At 46.6% G+C, this 15,740-nt stretch overlaps 1 protein-coding gene and 1 long non-coding RNA gene across 4 annotated transcripts in view; one reads left to right on the top strand and one right to left on the bottom strand.

Moving 5' to 3' along the window:
- Positions 1-4,232: 4,232 nt before the first annotated feature.
- On the bottom strand, positions 4,233-9,237 carry LOC119468194. Its single transcript, XR_005196843.1, has 3 exons — positions 8,979-9,237; positions 4,636-4,918; positions 4,233-4,287 (listed from the first exon to the last, which is right to left on the bottom strand). It is a non-coding gene; the product is annotated as an uncharacterized LOC119468194 (long non-coding RNA).
- The window catches only part of DLEC1 (DLEC1 cilia and flagella associated protein), a 65,223-nt gene continuing 58,645 nt past the window's right edge, over positions 9,163-15,740 (top strand). For all 3 annotated transcript variants that reach the window (XM_017508402.2, XM_017508401.2, XM_037731326.1), the window contains exons 1-2: positions 9,163-9,594; positions 15,237-15,387. In XM_017508402.2, the coding sequence (XP_017363891.1) occupies positions 9,184-9,594; positions 15,237-15,387 (562 nt within the window). In that variant the 5' untranslated portion in view covers positions 9,163-9,183. The remainder of the gene's footprint in view (positions 9,595-15,236; positions 15,388-15,740) is intronic.

Below are 15,740 nucleotides of genomic sequence, written 5' to 3'. Positions count from 1 at the left end.
AGCTGGAGGTATCACCCTACCTGACTTCAAACTATACAAGGCTACAGTAATCAAAACAGCATGGTACTGGTACCAAAACAGAGATATAGACCAATGGAACAGAACAGAGGCCTCAGAAATAACACCACACATATACAATCATCTGATCTTTGACAAACCTGACAAAAACAAGCAATGGGGAAAGGATTGCCTGTTTAATCAACGGTGTTGAGGAAACTGGCTAGCTATATGCAGAAAGCTGAAACTGGATCCCTTCCTTACACCTTATACAAAATTTAACTCCAGATGGATGAAAGATTTAAACATAAGACCTAACACCACAAAAACCGTAGAAGACAACCTAGGCAATACCATTCAGGACACAGACATGGGCAAGGACATCATGACTAAAACACCAAAAGCAATGGCAACAAAAGCCAAAATAGACAAATGGGATGTAATTAAACTTAAGAGCTTCTGCACAGCAAAAGAAATTATCATTAGAGTGAACCGGCAACAGAATGGGAAAAAATTTTTTGCAATCTACCCACTTAACAAAGGGCTAATATCCAGAATCTACAAAGATCTTAAACAAATTTACAAGAAGAAAACGACCCCATCAAAAAGAGGGCAAAGGATATGAACATTTTTCAAAAGAAGACATTTATGCAGCCAACAAATATGAAAAAAAGTTCATCACCGATCACTAGAGAAACGCAAATCAAAACCACACTGAGATACCACCTCACGCCAGTTAGAATGGTAAGCATTAAAAAATCAGGAAACAACAGATGCTGGAAAGGATGTGGAGAAATAGGAACACTTTTACACTGTTGGTGGGAGTGTAAATCAGTTCAACCATTGTGAAAGACAGTGTGGCGATTCCTCAACGATCTAGAAATACCATTTGACCCAGCAATCCCATTACTGGGTATATACCCAAAGAATTATAAATCATTCTATTATAGAGACATATGCAAACATATGTTCATTGTGGCACTGTTCACAATAGCAAAGACTTGGAACCAACCCAAATACCCATCAGCGATAGACTGGATAAAGAAAATGTAGCACATATACACCATGGAATACTATGCAGCCATAAAAAAGAATGAGTTCATGTCCTTTGCAGGGACATGGATGAAGCTGGAAACCATAATTTTCAGCAAACTGACACAAGAACAGAAAATCAACCACCACATGTTCTCAAAGTGGATGTTGAACAACGGGAACACATAGACACAGGGAGGGGAACATCACACACTGAGGCCTGAGGGTGGGGGCAGGGGTGTGTGGCAGGGTTAGGAGAGGAATAACAGGGAGTGGGGGGATTGGGGAGGGACAGCATTAGGAGAAATATCTAATGTAGATGATGGGGTGATGGGTGCAGCAAACCACCATGGCATGTGTATACCTATGTAACAAATCTGCACATTCTGCACATGTACCCCAGAACTTAAAGTATAATAAATTATTTTTTTAAAACATGCACAAAAGCATCCAATAAAAAAACTACAGCTATAAAAATTTGTCTTAAGCAAGCAGCATTACAAAAAAACTCTTAGCCTGCCCAGTTATTAATAATCAGCAAGGCAATCAGGTGTATGTTTATTTAAAAAATTTTAAAAAGGCTTTACAAGCCAAAGCCACACAGCCAAGAAAAAGGAAAAAAAAGAAAAAAGAAAAAAAGGCTCTGGCAAAAAAGCTCCTCCCAAGCCAGCCAAGGCGGAAAAAGCAAGCAGCACCCAGGCAAGGCCAGCATCGCTGCCTGCCATCCGGAACCCGCCCGCGCCTGCTGCTCTCCACAGGCGTCCCACAGTAAGATTTCCTGCGTTCTTTGTATACAAGCAACATCCCAAATTGTAATTCTCAGCCATAATTTAAGTTAAATTTAAAAATTTGTAAAAACTTTTCTAATATTGGCCGGGCGCGGTGGCTCAAGCCTGTAATCCCAGCACTTTGGGAGGCCGAGGCGGGTGGATCATGAGGTCAAGAGATCGAGACCATCCTGGTCAACATGGTGAAACCCCGTCTCTACTAAAAATACAAAAAATTAGCTGGGCATGGTGGCGCGTGCCTGCAATCCCAGCTACTCAGGAGGCTGAGGCAGGAGAATTGCCTGAACCCAGGAGACGGAGGTTGCGGTGAGCCGAGATCGCGCCATTGCACTCCAGCCTGGGTAACGAGCGAAACTCCGTCTCAAAAAAAAAAAAAATTTTTAATTAAAAAAAATTTATGCAAGTAAACTGTATAAATGTTGTTTAAAAAGTCTAAGCAAGTTTTAAAACAGTAACTGTAAAGAAACTTGTGTGTGTAAACATATTGGTTAAAAGTTAAAAGGGTATCATCTAGTTTTTCTATAAACTAGACATTAAAATAAAGCACACGTTTTTTTAAAGTACTAACCTCTTTACAAAAATTCTAAAAAGTCTCTTAGCACAGTTACCAACACTAAAATTTCCAGTACACCAGCACCAGCCAAAAAACTGCATATTCATTAAAAAAACTTAAGCCAGCCTAAAAAAAAAACTGCAAAATAACGCAGCTTCCTCAAACCACACAAGCCCTAAACATCACCTAAAACATACTAAAAAAAGCCCCAAAAACGCAAAAAGCTAAGAAAATCCTGCTTAAAATTGGTTTATTTTTTATTCTGACTTTGCCTGAAACCTGTACTTGCTACATTCTATCAAGCCCATCCTCTAATCTACATTTTTCTGCCCTGTAACTTAAACTAACACCCCCTTCTAACAACACAACTGCTTAATTAAAAAAATTAACTTACCCTCAGTAAAGTTCCTCCTTAACGGCATACAGTAAACTAAAACGCCAACACTACAGGTCAAACACAAAACATTCATAGCTCCACTTGCGGCTTTTCTGGTCTCAGCCATATTCATCCTGGCTACGACCAGCGTTACAGCAGCATCTATTACTAAGTCAGTACAAACAGCTGCTTTTGTAAATCCTCTAGCCAAAAATAATGAAAAGGTGTGCAAAATCAGCTCTCCTACTTAAAACACCATTCCCGAAAGTCGCTCTTTAACTAAAAACAACTGTTGCTAATTATACTCATAATTTTCTTATTTGTTAATCCTAAAATGCAACGCCAAAATAGAAGCAAAAACCACCTCACCAAACCAACCTGTGGCTAAACGCATCAGTAACCACCAAACAACAAAGCCTAACTTTATTTTATTTTTTTAAAAAAGGCACGATCTCCGCTCACTGCAACCTCTGCCCTCCAGGTTCAAGTGATTCTCCTGCCTCAGCCTCCTGAGCAGCTAAGATTACAGGTGTGTGCCTCCACGCCCAGCTAATTTTTGTTTGAATAGAGACGGAGTTTTACCATGTTGGCCAGGCTGCTCTTGAACTCTTGACCCCAAGTGATCCACCCAGTCTGACAGAGTTACGTTTTAAAGGGGTTGATCAGGCTGGATCTTCTGGGGAAGGTGACATTCAAGCAAAGACTTGATGGAATTGAGAGACTGAGACATTTAGAGATATCTGGGCAAAGGATTCCAGGCACAGGGAAAACACCCTGAGGCAGGAGGGCGTCTGGTATGCTGGAGGAAGGGCAAGGAGGACAATGCCAGTGTGGCTACAGATGAGAGCAAGGGAACTAGGAAGAGGGAGCGGGGTGATCATGAGAGGAGAATAGAGGTAACCGGGACCAGGTCCTGTTGTGTCTTGTAGTTCACCTTTTATGGCTGGTGGGGCTGGGCACGGTGGCTCACACTTGCAATCCCAGCACTTTGGGAGGCTGAGGCGGGTGGATCACCTGAGGTCAGGAGTTCCAGACCAGGCTGGTCAACATGGTGAAACCTAGTCTCTACTAAAAATACAAACAAACAAAAATTAGCTGTGTGGGGTGGTGGGCGCCTGTAATCCCAGCTACTCGGGAGGCTGAGGCAGGAAAATTGCTTGAACCTGGAAGGCGGAGGTTGCAGTGAGCCGAGATGGCGCCATTGCACTCCAGCCTGGGCAACAGAGCAAGACTGTCTCAAAAAATGACAACAACGCAAAAGAATTCAGCTTTTACCTTGGGAGAAATGGGGAGCACTTGCAAGGCTTCAAGCCAGGGAGGGGCCTGATCTGACTAACGTAAGAGAATCCTCTGACTGCTGGAAGACGTCACCGTGGTGGGGACAAGGGCTGGAGCAAGAGCCCAGTGGGAGACTCCTGCAATACCCAACTCAGGTGGGAGTGGATGGTGGCTCAGACCTCGGAGGCAGGAGTGGAGTGTGGAAATTGGTAGGGTTCCAGATACATTTTGAAGGTGGAGTCAACAGGAATTACTGGTGGGGGCTATAAGAGAAAGAGAGGAGTCGCTCCCATTAACTGAAATGGGGAAGGCTGAGGAGGAGCAGGCACTCTATTTCGGACCTGTTTGAGGAGCTGGCGGGGCCGCCAGGTGTGAGGCTTTGCCAGGTGTGAGGCTTTGCCAGCCCGGTGGCTCCCCCGGTGCCTTACGCCTGGCTTGTGCTGGAGTGTGGTTTTGGTGGTGAGCGTTACAAGATGGGAACGCTCCCGGAATGTAGAAATATCCCGCTGTGGGCGAAAGTTCCCGAAGATCTGAAAGATCCAGGGGTGTTCCCGGTCCGGACGCGGCTGCTGGGAGCCATGTTTGGCCGGCACGGATCTCGAATCCCTTACATCGAGCAGAGAAGCAAGGCCATGCTCCAGCTGAAGGCTCTGGAGTCTTCAGACCTCACTGAGGTCGTGGTTCATGGCTCCTATTTATACAATCTCGGGACCCCATGGATGTCCAGTCCATGGCTGAGTGGCACCGCCAGCGCCAGGAGCGAGGGATGCCCTGGAACTAGGCCCTTGGATGAAGTGAACCAGCTTCCTGCCAGGATGAAGGCCAGGATGTAGAGATTAGGTTGTGGCCAGAGCTGGAGTGATTTCTCCAGCTTGGTTTAAAATCTGCTCCAGCCTGAGGAGTTAAGGGAAAATCATCTGTTTAGGGGTCTCTGCCCTTAGGTCTGAGTCTTGTTGTGAGTATCTCTTTGATGGTTGCCAATAAAAAGGTTTTTCTTTTTTAAATAATAAGCTTGAGGTGCCATACAAGCAAGAATGTCAAGCACATGATGGATGTACAAGTCTGGAAGGAGATGGGGGCTAGGGATGAAGTCTGGGATAGGGTTCAAAACATGTTTAAAGTGTCCATGAACTCTCACATTTTGCAAATGGGATTATATTCTGGTATAATCTTTTTGGAGGGCATTTTGGCAGTATCTCAACTACTAAAAATGTACACACCTTTGGCCAGCCCTTCTATGATATTATCTCACAGAAACACTATACAGCTATGCAAACTATGCACAAACATGAACAAGGTGGCTCATTACAGCATTTTTATAGGAGCAAAAAAACAAGTATTTCTCCATGAGTTGCCATAGGACGTAAGTAAAAAACACAAATGGCAGGACAATATCCATGCGTGACATTTTTTCACTAGTTTTTTTTTTTTTTTTTTGAGACAGAGTCTCACTCTGTTGCCCAGGCTGGAGTGCAGTGACACTATCTCGGCTCAGTACAAGCCTCCCAGGTTCAAGCAATTCTTGTGTCTCAGGCTCCCAAGTAGCTGGGATTACAGGCATATGCCACCACACCTGATTATTTTTGGTATTTTTATTAGAGACAGGGTTCCTCATGTTGGCCAGGCTGGTCTTGGACTCCTGGCCTCAAGCAATACACCCGCCCAGCCTTCCAAAGTGCTGGGATTACAGGCATGAGCCACCACACCCAACCTGTTTTTAAACAACTTTTTAACTGTCTTGACAGATATTAGTGTTTGTGTAGGCAGAAAAAAATGGCTGAAAGTAAGCAGAAATACTCTTAATAATTTTGGGGAAAGGACTGAGAGGAGGACACTTCCTTTTTATTATTTATGCGCTATTTGAATTTGTTTTTATACACAGGTGTCCAAACTTTCGGCTTCCCTGGGCCACATTAGAAGAATTGTCTTGGGCCACACCTAAAATGCACTAATACGATAGCTGATAAGCTTAAAAAAATGGGGTCCATGCATAATGTTCATGATATCTACACCACAAATAAGCAAAAACATCCTTGCAATCAAAAAGTTGGACATTTGTGAAACTCTGAAATTTAAGTTTAAAAAAATATGAAAAACAAAGGCCAGGTGCAGTGGCTCGTGCCTGTAATTCCAACATTTTGGGAGGTGAAGGCCGGAGGATTGTGTGAAGCCAGGTGTTTGAGACCAGCCTGGGCAACACAAGGAGACTTTGTTTCTACAAATAATTTTAAATATTTGCTGGGCATGGTGGTGCAGGACTGTGGTCCCAGCTACTCGGGAGGCTGAGGCAGGGGTGTTGCCTGAGCCCAGGAGGTTGAAGCTATAATGAGCTGTGATCGTACCCCTGAACCCCAGCCTGGGTGACAGAGTGAGAACTTGTCTCAAAAAGAAAAAAGCAGTGAAAAAAAAAACAAGTAAAGGCCAAAAATGTGTGTGGGAGCCCAGACGTAAACAAACAAACAAAAATGTGGTCAATAGGACAGGTTATAAGATGAAGACAGCACCTCACAAGGAACTCCCTTTGTGCTGATGAAGTCCCCAGGGGAGGGGAGCTGAAGAGTGGTTCCAAAAGTGACCTGAGCCCTGTTACCCATGCAGGATCGCAGCCATTCATTTCTATTCAGTTAGCCAGGGAGCAAACAAAAATCGGGCATGGTGCAATCAGGGATGAATCCAGTTTATCAAGCAGAGAGATACTGGTAGAACAGGAACCCGAGGGTGGAGACAGGTGACGCGCAAAAGAAATGGGAAGGCAGGGAAGAGAGTGTATCAGTCGGAGGAAATGGGCTGCAGCACCAGAGGCTGCTGAGAGGTCAAGGGAGATGAGGACCGAGGGGTGGCTGTTGCCACTGGAGGGACCAGAGGGTGCTGGTGACCTCAGCCTGGAGCCAGGGGGTGGGAGGGGTCATGCAAAGCTAAGGGAGACCTCTCCCAGGCTACTCAGATTCTGTGACTGTCTCTGAGGCTATCTACAGGCAGGACGGAGAAGCCAAAAGTATGACAAGGGTGCGTTGTCCTGTCCTTCCCGGTAACAGGGAAGGGGGCCATGGAGCCTCCTCCATAAGCAGAACTGCTCCTAAGTGACAAGACCACCCAATTGGGGCTCCATTTGCCTCATTAGAGCAATGGAGGCCTGCTGCACTCCTCTTCCTACCCACAGCTCCCTCCTGCACTACTGGGGGCTTGCATGCATGTGGAAAATTGGAGAAATGCCTGTTTGCCAAAGCTCCCTCCACTTCCCTCCTCTTCCCCCCACCATAGCCACCCTTTTAAGTCAGCCCTGGGAGGACAGACTTAAAGAAGAGGACTGCATAGACCCTGGAGTAAACTCAGGACATGGACACATACTTTTGGGGTCCCAGGTACCTAGAGGGCAGGCATGGGGCACATCATCTTGGCCCTGTGGTCTCTTACTCTGTGGGAAAGAGTGCAGTTGGGGGACAGCCAGAGATGGGCCTTGCACATACACAGTCCATGGCAGGCGATCCTGGCTTCTCAGCTCTCAGGACAGAAAAGGTACTGGAAAGGACAAAAGAGAGAACCAGCCCCAACCAACAGAAGTAGAATTGGAAGTAGCACAGGCGTGTGGGCAAGCATCCGAACACTCATCTCTGGAAGTGGTTTCAGGATGTATGGCAAACAAACTCACCGTGGAGTAGAAAGTGGTTATATCGCTTGTGAACAAAAGCTATCGTGTGCAAATGACAACAGTCAATATGATGTCACGCTGCTGCCCTGGACAAACAATCCTCTTCCCCAATCTCAGGGATGCTCTCATCACCCCCTGATTGCACACATAGGACACCTGGGAGTCATTCCTGGTGTCTGTTTCTCACCTCCCATTATCCATCAGCAAGTCTTGTCAATTGTGCTTTTTGGATGTGTCTCTAATCCAGTTCCCTGTCTCTCATCCAATCTCCCTTCATCTCCTTCCTAACCATTGTGTTAGTTTCCTAACTGAACCTCCTGATGCCTCTTGCCTCTCCTGTCTATTCTTACAGCAATCAGAATGATCTCAGTAAAACAGAGCTCATCATGACATCCCCCAGCTTAAGACCCTTGATAAGCCTCCTCCTGCACTCAGAATAAAGTCCAAATTTCCTAATGTGGCCTACCAACCGACTTACAATCTGGCCCCAACCTATCAGTGTCATTCCTCCACCTTCACACTTTTTAAGTTCTACTCCTCCTGAATTTCTTTCAGTCCTTCCCACATTTCAAGATTTTTGTAGAGATGGGGTCTCCCTGTGTTGCCCAGACTGGTCTCAAACTCCTGGCCTTAAGTGATCCTCCTGCCTCAGCCTCCCAAAGTGTTGGGATTACAGTTGTAAGCCACCACACACACCATGCTCTTATTCAAGTACTTTTTTTTTTTTTTTAAGACGGGGTTTCACCATGTTGGTCAGGCTGGTCTTGAACTCCCGACCTCAGGTGATCCGACCGCCTTGGCCTCCAAAGTGCTTGGATTACAGGCGTGAACTATCACGCCCGGCCTCAAGTACTTTTTTTATTTTTTGCTATTCTACTAACTGTGGAGTTGTATTGCATTGTGGTTTTAATTTCCACCTCCCTGATGACTAATAATGTTTGGTCTACTCATTCTTTGAAATCTCTGCTTGGTTTTCATTTATTCCAAGAAGTAATCGCCCCTTCTACAGACTAAGTTCCTGTCCTCCTTTGTAGTTCCATGACAACCAATATATATATCTCCACCTTAGCCTTAACCCACTAAAGTACAGCTGTTTTCCCATTACCTCCACACGCACCACCCTCATCACAAACACACACATACACCACCGTGCACTTCCCGAAGGCAGAAGATATTACAAGACACCATACTTCTTTGGTATCTTCAGCTACCAGCACAGACCTGAAACACAACCCTAATACAATAAATATGAGTGAGTGAACAACTGCTGAACAAATTAAAGAATGGATGAAGGTAGGTAGGTACCAGGTTTTGCAGACAGGCCTGGCTGTGTCAGTTAAACCTTTCTCCTGGGTCCTTACATTAGTAAGCTCACTTTTAAAGAGACGAGGCTGAAGACGCGAACGGTTAAGACGACCACAGCGATGACGTACTCCGAGAGAAAGGCAAGGCGGAAGGGGCGGGGCCGGAAGCGGAAGGGCCGCAGGCCGTTAGCGGCGTCTCAGTCGCCATGGAGACCAGGAGCTCCAGCGCACCGAGGTCTTCAGCGTCCCCGACCTACGAGTGCCCGGGGACGATGTGGGAGCCAACTTCGCCACCGGCCGGGTCCAGCAGCCCCAGCCAACCTACCTGGAAGTCCTCCTTGTCTTCCTCTCTCGCCTGCTCCCAGGGCTTCCCCCACAGCTTCGCAGCCAGGCCGCGCCGCCTCACGCAGCTCGAGCTCGCACCGCGCCCGGAGCCGCAGCTGCTTCGTCTGCGCCCCTCCTCGCTGCGCACCCAGGACATCTCCCACTTGCTCACCGGCGTCTTCCGCAACTTGTACTCGGCAGAGGTCATCGGCGACGACCTGAGCGCAAACTTGATCAAGGCCCGCGGCAGCGACAATGAGCGCCACGAGGAGTTCGTGGACCAGCTGCAGCAGGTAACGCGGCGGTGGTAACGCGGCGGTAGCGTCGCGTCTGCGGACGGTGCTGAGGACTCAGCGTTCGGCACGCGTGAGCACCTGCCGGGTACCAGGTGCAGTTCCAGGATCTGGGGCTGCAGCTGAGAAACAGCCCATCATGCCAAAGTGGGCCCGACATTCTAGTGGAAAGACGCTCTGGCCATACACACACATGGGTATACCACGCACGTGCGGCACGTGTCTACAGCACCTATCTATATTTCTCTGGACACATATGTTATATATTGCATATATCAATGAACAACTGCGGCGAACCGCTGAATAGTTGCTCCATGGAGATGATAAAGCCAAAAGTCACGCCGCTTTGGGGTGCCTTTTTATCACAAACCACAGTCTTGACTGGGCCAGTCATGCGCAGATTTTAGGAAGCATGTCTAGTCTCTGGAACAGCAAAAACCAGCTGACGTGGGGCCTCTGTGCTGAGTCAGCCTCTGCTGGCCACACTACTAAGGACTCGCTTAAACTTGTGGGCACTCCTCCCCAACCGGACCCTTTCCTCCGGTGTGCCTGCCTCCTGCCTTTCAGATCTTCTTCTCCATTCCATTCTGTTCTCTACCCGCCCCTTAAGTGACATGCATCCCTTGTCCTTCGCTTCAGTCACTCCTTCACTTGACACATTTGTTGGCTGGGCGCGTGGCTCACGCCTGTAATCCCAGCACTTTGGGAGGCTGAAGTGGGCGGATCACCTGAGGTCTCGAGTTTGAGACCAGCCTGATCAACATGGAGGAAACTCTGTCTTTACTAAAAATACAAAATTAGCCGGGCATCGTTGCAGGCTCCTGTAATCCCAGCTACCCGGGAGGCTGAGGCAGGAGAATCGCTTGAACCTGGGAGGTGGAGGTTGCGGTGAGCCGAGATCTCGCTATTGCACTCCAGCCTGGGCAACAAGAGTGAAACTCCATCTCAAAAACACAAAACAAAACGAGACACATTTGTTGAACGTCTGCTGGATGTCATGCTCTGTTCTACGAAGTGGGAATTCGGCAGTGAATAAAAACGCCAGTGTTCAGGCGCACACACACTCACACATACAACCTGTCCTCTGTAGCTTTCAACCTAACTAAGGTAGCTAGATGTTAACAAAATGAATACCCATACAGTATGTGAGATAGTCTTAAGACCAGCCTTGCCCCCTCCATGGGCTATAGGCTTCTTGAAATGCAGCCAGAAACCCCGGCTAAGACCCTGTACTCTAATTCCTGGGTCACCACATTCACTCTGCTAAGACTTCAGCCTACCCAGGCCAGACCTCGCCCTTGTACTTCTGACTCACATCCCTGTCATTCACATAAGCTGGAATATATGGAGTATCATAAACCTATAAACGCCACGACCAGTCACCCAGTTCACTGGATTCTATCTTCTCAGTATCTGTCCCACAAGAAGCCACTACACCAGAGTCTGAATTGGCAAAGAGTGATCCCTCTTTTAGAAAAAAAAAAAAAAAAAAAGGGATACATGTTACCTTTTTTTTTGAGACAGGGTCTGGCTCTGTTGCCCAGGCTGGAGTGCAGTGGCGTGATCACAGCTCACTGCAGCCTTGACATCAGGGGCTCAACTGATCCTCCCACCTCAGTATCTGGAGTAGCAGGGACCACAGGTGTGCACCAGTATGCCCAGCTAATTTTTTATTTTTCAGAAATTGTGAGACACGGTCCCACTCTGTTGCCCAGGCTGGTCTCAAACTCCTGGCCTCAATCAATCTTTCCACCCTGGCCTCCCCAGGTGTCTGTATTACAAGTGTGAGCCACTGTGCCTGGCCCATATTATAAAAATCTTAATTTAAAAGCTGAAATTAATTTAAACATTTGAAGTTTTTAAATTGCAGAAAATTTAGAATGCAGAAAAGTTTAAAGAGTGATCCTGTAGAAATACAACTATGCAAAGATAAGTTGACTTTATAAATTATGGTATATTCACACTACAGAATACTATGAAGTTGTTAAAAAGAATGAATTATATCTGCATTATGGAGCTGTCTAACATTTATTTATTTTTATTTAATTTATTTACATTTTTTTAAGATGGAGTCTCCCTCTGTTGCCCAGGCTGGGTGCAGTGGCACAATCTTTGCTCACTGCAACCTTTGTCTCCTGGGTTCAAGCGATTCTCCTGCATCAGCCTCCCAAGTCGCTGGGATTACAGGCACGTGCCACCATGCCTGGCTAATTTTTCTATTTTTAGTAGAGATGGGGTTTCACCATGTTGGCCAGGCTGGTCTGGAACTCCTGACCTCAAGTGATCCGCCTGCATCAGCTTCCCAGAGTGCTAGGATTACAAGTGTGAGCCACCGCGCCTGGCCTCCCATTTATTAATTTAGCAAAAAGCCATAGAACAATGTTAGGATAATTCCATTTTTTATAATATGTTTAGTTGCGAAGAAAGCTAAAAACTTTTACAACAAAATGTTAGCAATACTCTTACAGGACATTTAACTTTTTCTTTGCCCATTTCTGTATTGTCTGAATTTTGCCATGTACATGAATTAATTTTGTAATTACAAAAAAGAAACTTTGAAAAGAGCAGGCATCTGTTATTCCACTTTTGCAATGTTGCTTTTCTTATACCCGCATTCCTCTCCCTCTTTCCTCTGTCATCATCTGTTCTTTGCTTTTCCTCAATTGTCTCTAGATGTCAGCGCCACATGACTGGAAAGGACTCAAATTCATTCTCCCTGGGAGAAGCGATAATCACTATTCCATATGAGTGTCTGCATTGACTGAGTTTTCCCTCAGGCAGCCCCCTTGGCCGCTGGTCCTCCCTAGATCCACCTATAGAAATACCGCATGGTAGCCAGGCGCGGTGGCTCAAGCCTGTAATCCCAGCACTTTGGGAGGCCGAGGTGGGTGGATCACAAGGTCAGGAGATCGAGACCATCCTGGTCAACATGGTGAAACCCCGTCTCTACTAAAAATACAAAACATTAGCTGGGCATGGTGGCGCGTGCCTGTAATCCCAGCTACTCAGGAGGCTGAGGCAGGAGAATTGCTTGAACCCGGGAGGTTGAGGTTGCAGTGAGCCAAGGTCGCGCCACTGCACTCTGGCCTGGCGCCTGGTGACAGAGTGAGACTCTGTCTCAAAAAAAAAAAAAAAAAAGAAAGAAATATCGCATGGCCTAATGACTAAGAGCAGATGCTCTGGAACCGTGTGCCCTGGGTGCAAATCCTGGCTCCTGCACATACCATCTGTATGACCTTGGGTTATCTTTACATCTATATGCCTCAGTTTCCTTATCTATAAAATACAGATAGTAACAATATTCACCCCATAGGTTTTGAGGAGTAAATGAGTCAATACAGTAAAGCATTTACAACATTGAGTATTTACAATATGGTAAGCACTCAGTAAGTGATGGTTGGTCTTCTTATTATTTGGATAAGATGCTAATTTCTGCATCCAAAAGTCAGGGTCAGAGATTGTCAGCAGTCCCGAATAATAAGATACATGCCACAGAACATAATACTTTATATCTGAGGACATGTCCCAGGCCATTGTCTCCTGAAAGGCGTTTCCTGACCTCAAGAAGATGTAGCTATTTCCTCTTAGCAGTCCTTATATCCTGATTCATATGCCATTATAGCACTTTTAAGAGTTTATTCCACCTATTTATATCCTTGCCAGGCTCCTCCTGTTAAACTGTAAACTCTCTGAGACCAAAAACCATATCTGATTCATTTCCCCAAATGTAAATTGTAAATACACAATAAATCTTATTTTATTTATTTACTTATTTTTTTGAGATTGAGTTTTGCTCCTGTTGCCCATGCTGGAGTGCAATGGCATGATCTTGGCTCGCTGCAACCTCTGCCTCCTGGGTTCAAGTGATTCTTCTGCCTTAGCCTCCCACATAGCTGGGATTACAGGTGCCTACCACCACACCCGGCTGCACAATAAATCTTTATTAAAAGAATGACTAAATATATATCTTTGTGGTCCCACTAACTTTAGGAATACAATAAGGAACACTGTCTCCCTATAGAAACTACGTTGTTTTTTTCTTTAAAAGAAATGGAGTTGGCCAGGCATGGTGGCTCATGCCTGTAATCCCAATACTTAGAGAGGCTGAGGTGGGAGTATCACTTGAGTTCAGGAGTTTGAGACACCATCTCTCTTTTTGTTTTCTTTCTTTTTTTTTTATTAAAATAAGCTTATAAAAACAATAGAGATGGGGTTTCACCATCTTGGCCAGGCTGATCTTCAACTCCTGACCTCATGATCCACCCGCCTCGGCCTCCCAGAGTGCTGGGATTACAGGCATGAGCCACCATGCCCAGCCTGAGACACCATCTCTACAAAAATTTAAAAATTTGCTGGACATGGTGGTGTATGCCTGTAATCCCAGCTACTTGGAGGCTGAGGCAGGAGGATCCCTTGGCCCCAGGAAGAGCAGGCAGCGGTGAGCCATGATTACGCCACTGTACGCCAGGCTAAGCCACAAAGCAAGACTCCAGCTGTAATAAATAAGAAAGGAAAAGAAGGCCAGGCGGTGGCTCATGCCTGTAATCCCAGCACTTTGGGAGGCTGAGGTGGGTGGATCACCTGAGGTCAGGGGTTCGAGACCAGCCCGGCCAACATGGTGAAGCCTCGTCTCTACTAAAAATACAAAAAATTAGCTGGGCATGGTAGTGGGCGCCTGTAATCCCAGCTGCTCCAGAGGCTGAAGCAGGAGAGTCACTTGAACACGAGAGGCAGAGGTTGCAGTAAGCCAAGGTCGTGCCATTGCACTCCAGCCTGGACAACAAGAGCAAAACTGTCTCAAAAAAAAAAAGAAAAAGAAAGGAAGGAAGGAAAAGAAAGAGGCAGGGTCTCACTGTGTTGCCCAGGCTGGCTTGCACTCCTAGGCTCAAGCCATTCCCTTGCCTCAGCCTACCAAGTAGTTGGGACTACAGGTGCACACCACCCTGCCTGGCTAATGCAGACTGTCTTTCATATTACCTGTACCAGTGAGCTCTCTGCTTCTTGCGTTAAGAAGTCTGAACCAGAAAATATGGATCAGAAATTTGGCTGGTTGACTAGTCAATCTGTAATTAGTCTTGGGGGCCCAACAAGCCTTGGCAAATGCAGCAGGTTGCTCTGGAGAGAGTATTGCCTGTCACAGTTTCTCTGTCTGGGCCAAAATGGCGAGGCCTTTATCCCCCTGCCTCTCTCGATCACTGGATGTAGGTGCTGCAGAAAGGACATGGTCTCAGGTGAGTCCTTTTCAGCAGCTTAGGTAGACTGTGAATCGGCTGTCTGCTGAGCACGTTCCCTGTAGCTAGGGAGCACGTCCTTCCTTGAATGTGGTTTTGGGTGGCACCACAGGAAGTATGCTAACTTGTATCTGGTGTTTCACTGTTCGGATGGCAGCTGTCTTTACTGTGAAGCCAGGAGACAGGTTACCAAGCTTGAGTCTGTTACTGCCCTTACTGTGAAATCTGTAAGTCATTCCCCTCTATGGAGCTCAGTTTTCAGATCTAGTAGGTCAGACCAGATGGTTGCAGTAGTTCTCTGGCTATTCTGTGCTTCACTGGAAGCCCTGGTGCTAGGGTGGGGCTGAGTAAAGCTAAGTAATGCTAAGTAATCTAACCAGGTTTCTGTATGTTTGATCATCCCCCTGCCAGATTCGGGAGCTCTATAAGCAGCGGCTGGATGAGTTTGAAATGCTGGAGAGACATATCACTCAGGCCCAAGCACGGGCTATTGCGGAAGAAGAGCGGGTCATGAGCCAGGTCAGAGTACAGGACCTTGAGAGCCTCGTCAAGTTGCCTCCAGGTGTGCATAAAGAACTCCCATAGGCTGGGTGCAGTGGCTCATGCCTGTAATCCCAGCTCACTGGGAGGCTGAGGCAGGCGGATCACCAGAGGTCGGGAGTTTGAGATCAGCATGGCTAACATGGTGACACCCCATCTCTACTAAATATACAAAATTAGCTGGGGGTGATGGCACGCACCTGCAATCCCAGCTACTTGAGAGGCTGAAGCAGGAGAATCGCTTGAACCTGGGAGGCGGAGGTTGCAGTGAGCTAAGATCGTGCCACTGAACTCCAGCCAAGTCTGGACTGTCTTACTCTGTCTTACTTTGGGCACCAGAGTAAGACTCGGTCTCAAAAAAAAAAAAAAAAAAAA

The sequence above is a fragment of the Cebus imitator genome, unplaced genomic scaffold (assembly GCF_001604975.1).
Source record: "Cebus imitator isolate Cc_AM_T3 unplaced genomic scaffold, Cebus_imitator-1.0 Scaffold391, whole genome shotgun sequence".
Classification (NCBI taxonomy): domain Eukaryota; kingdom Metazoa; phylum Chordata; class Mammalia; order Primates; family Cebidae; genus Cebus; species Cebus imitator.
Note: the sequence above shows the minus strand (reverse complement) of the source record. Positions and strands in the feature narration are given on the sequence as shown.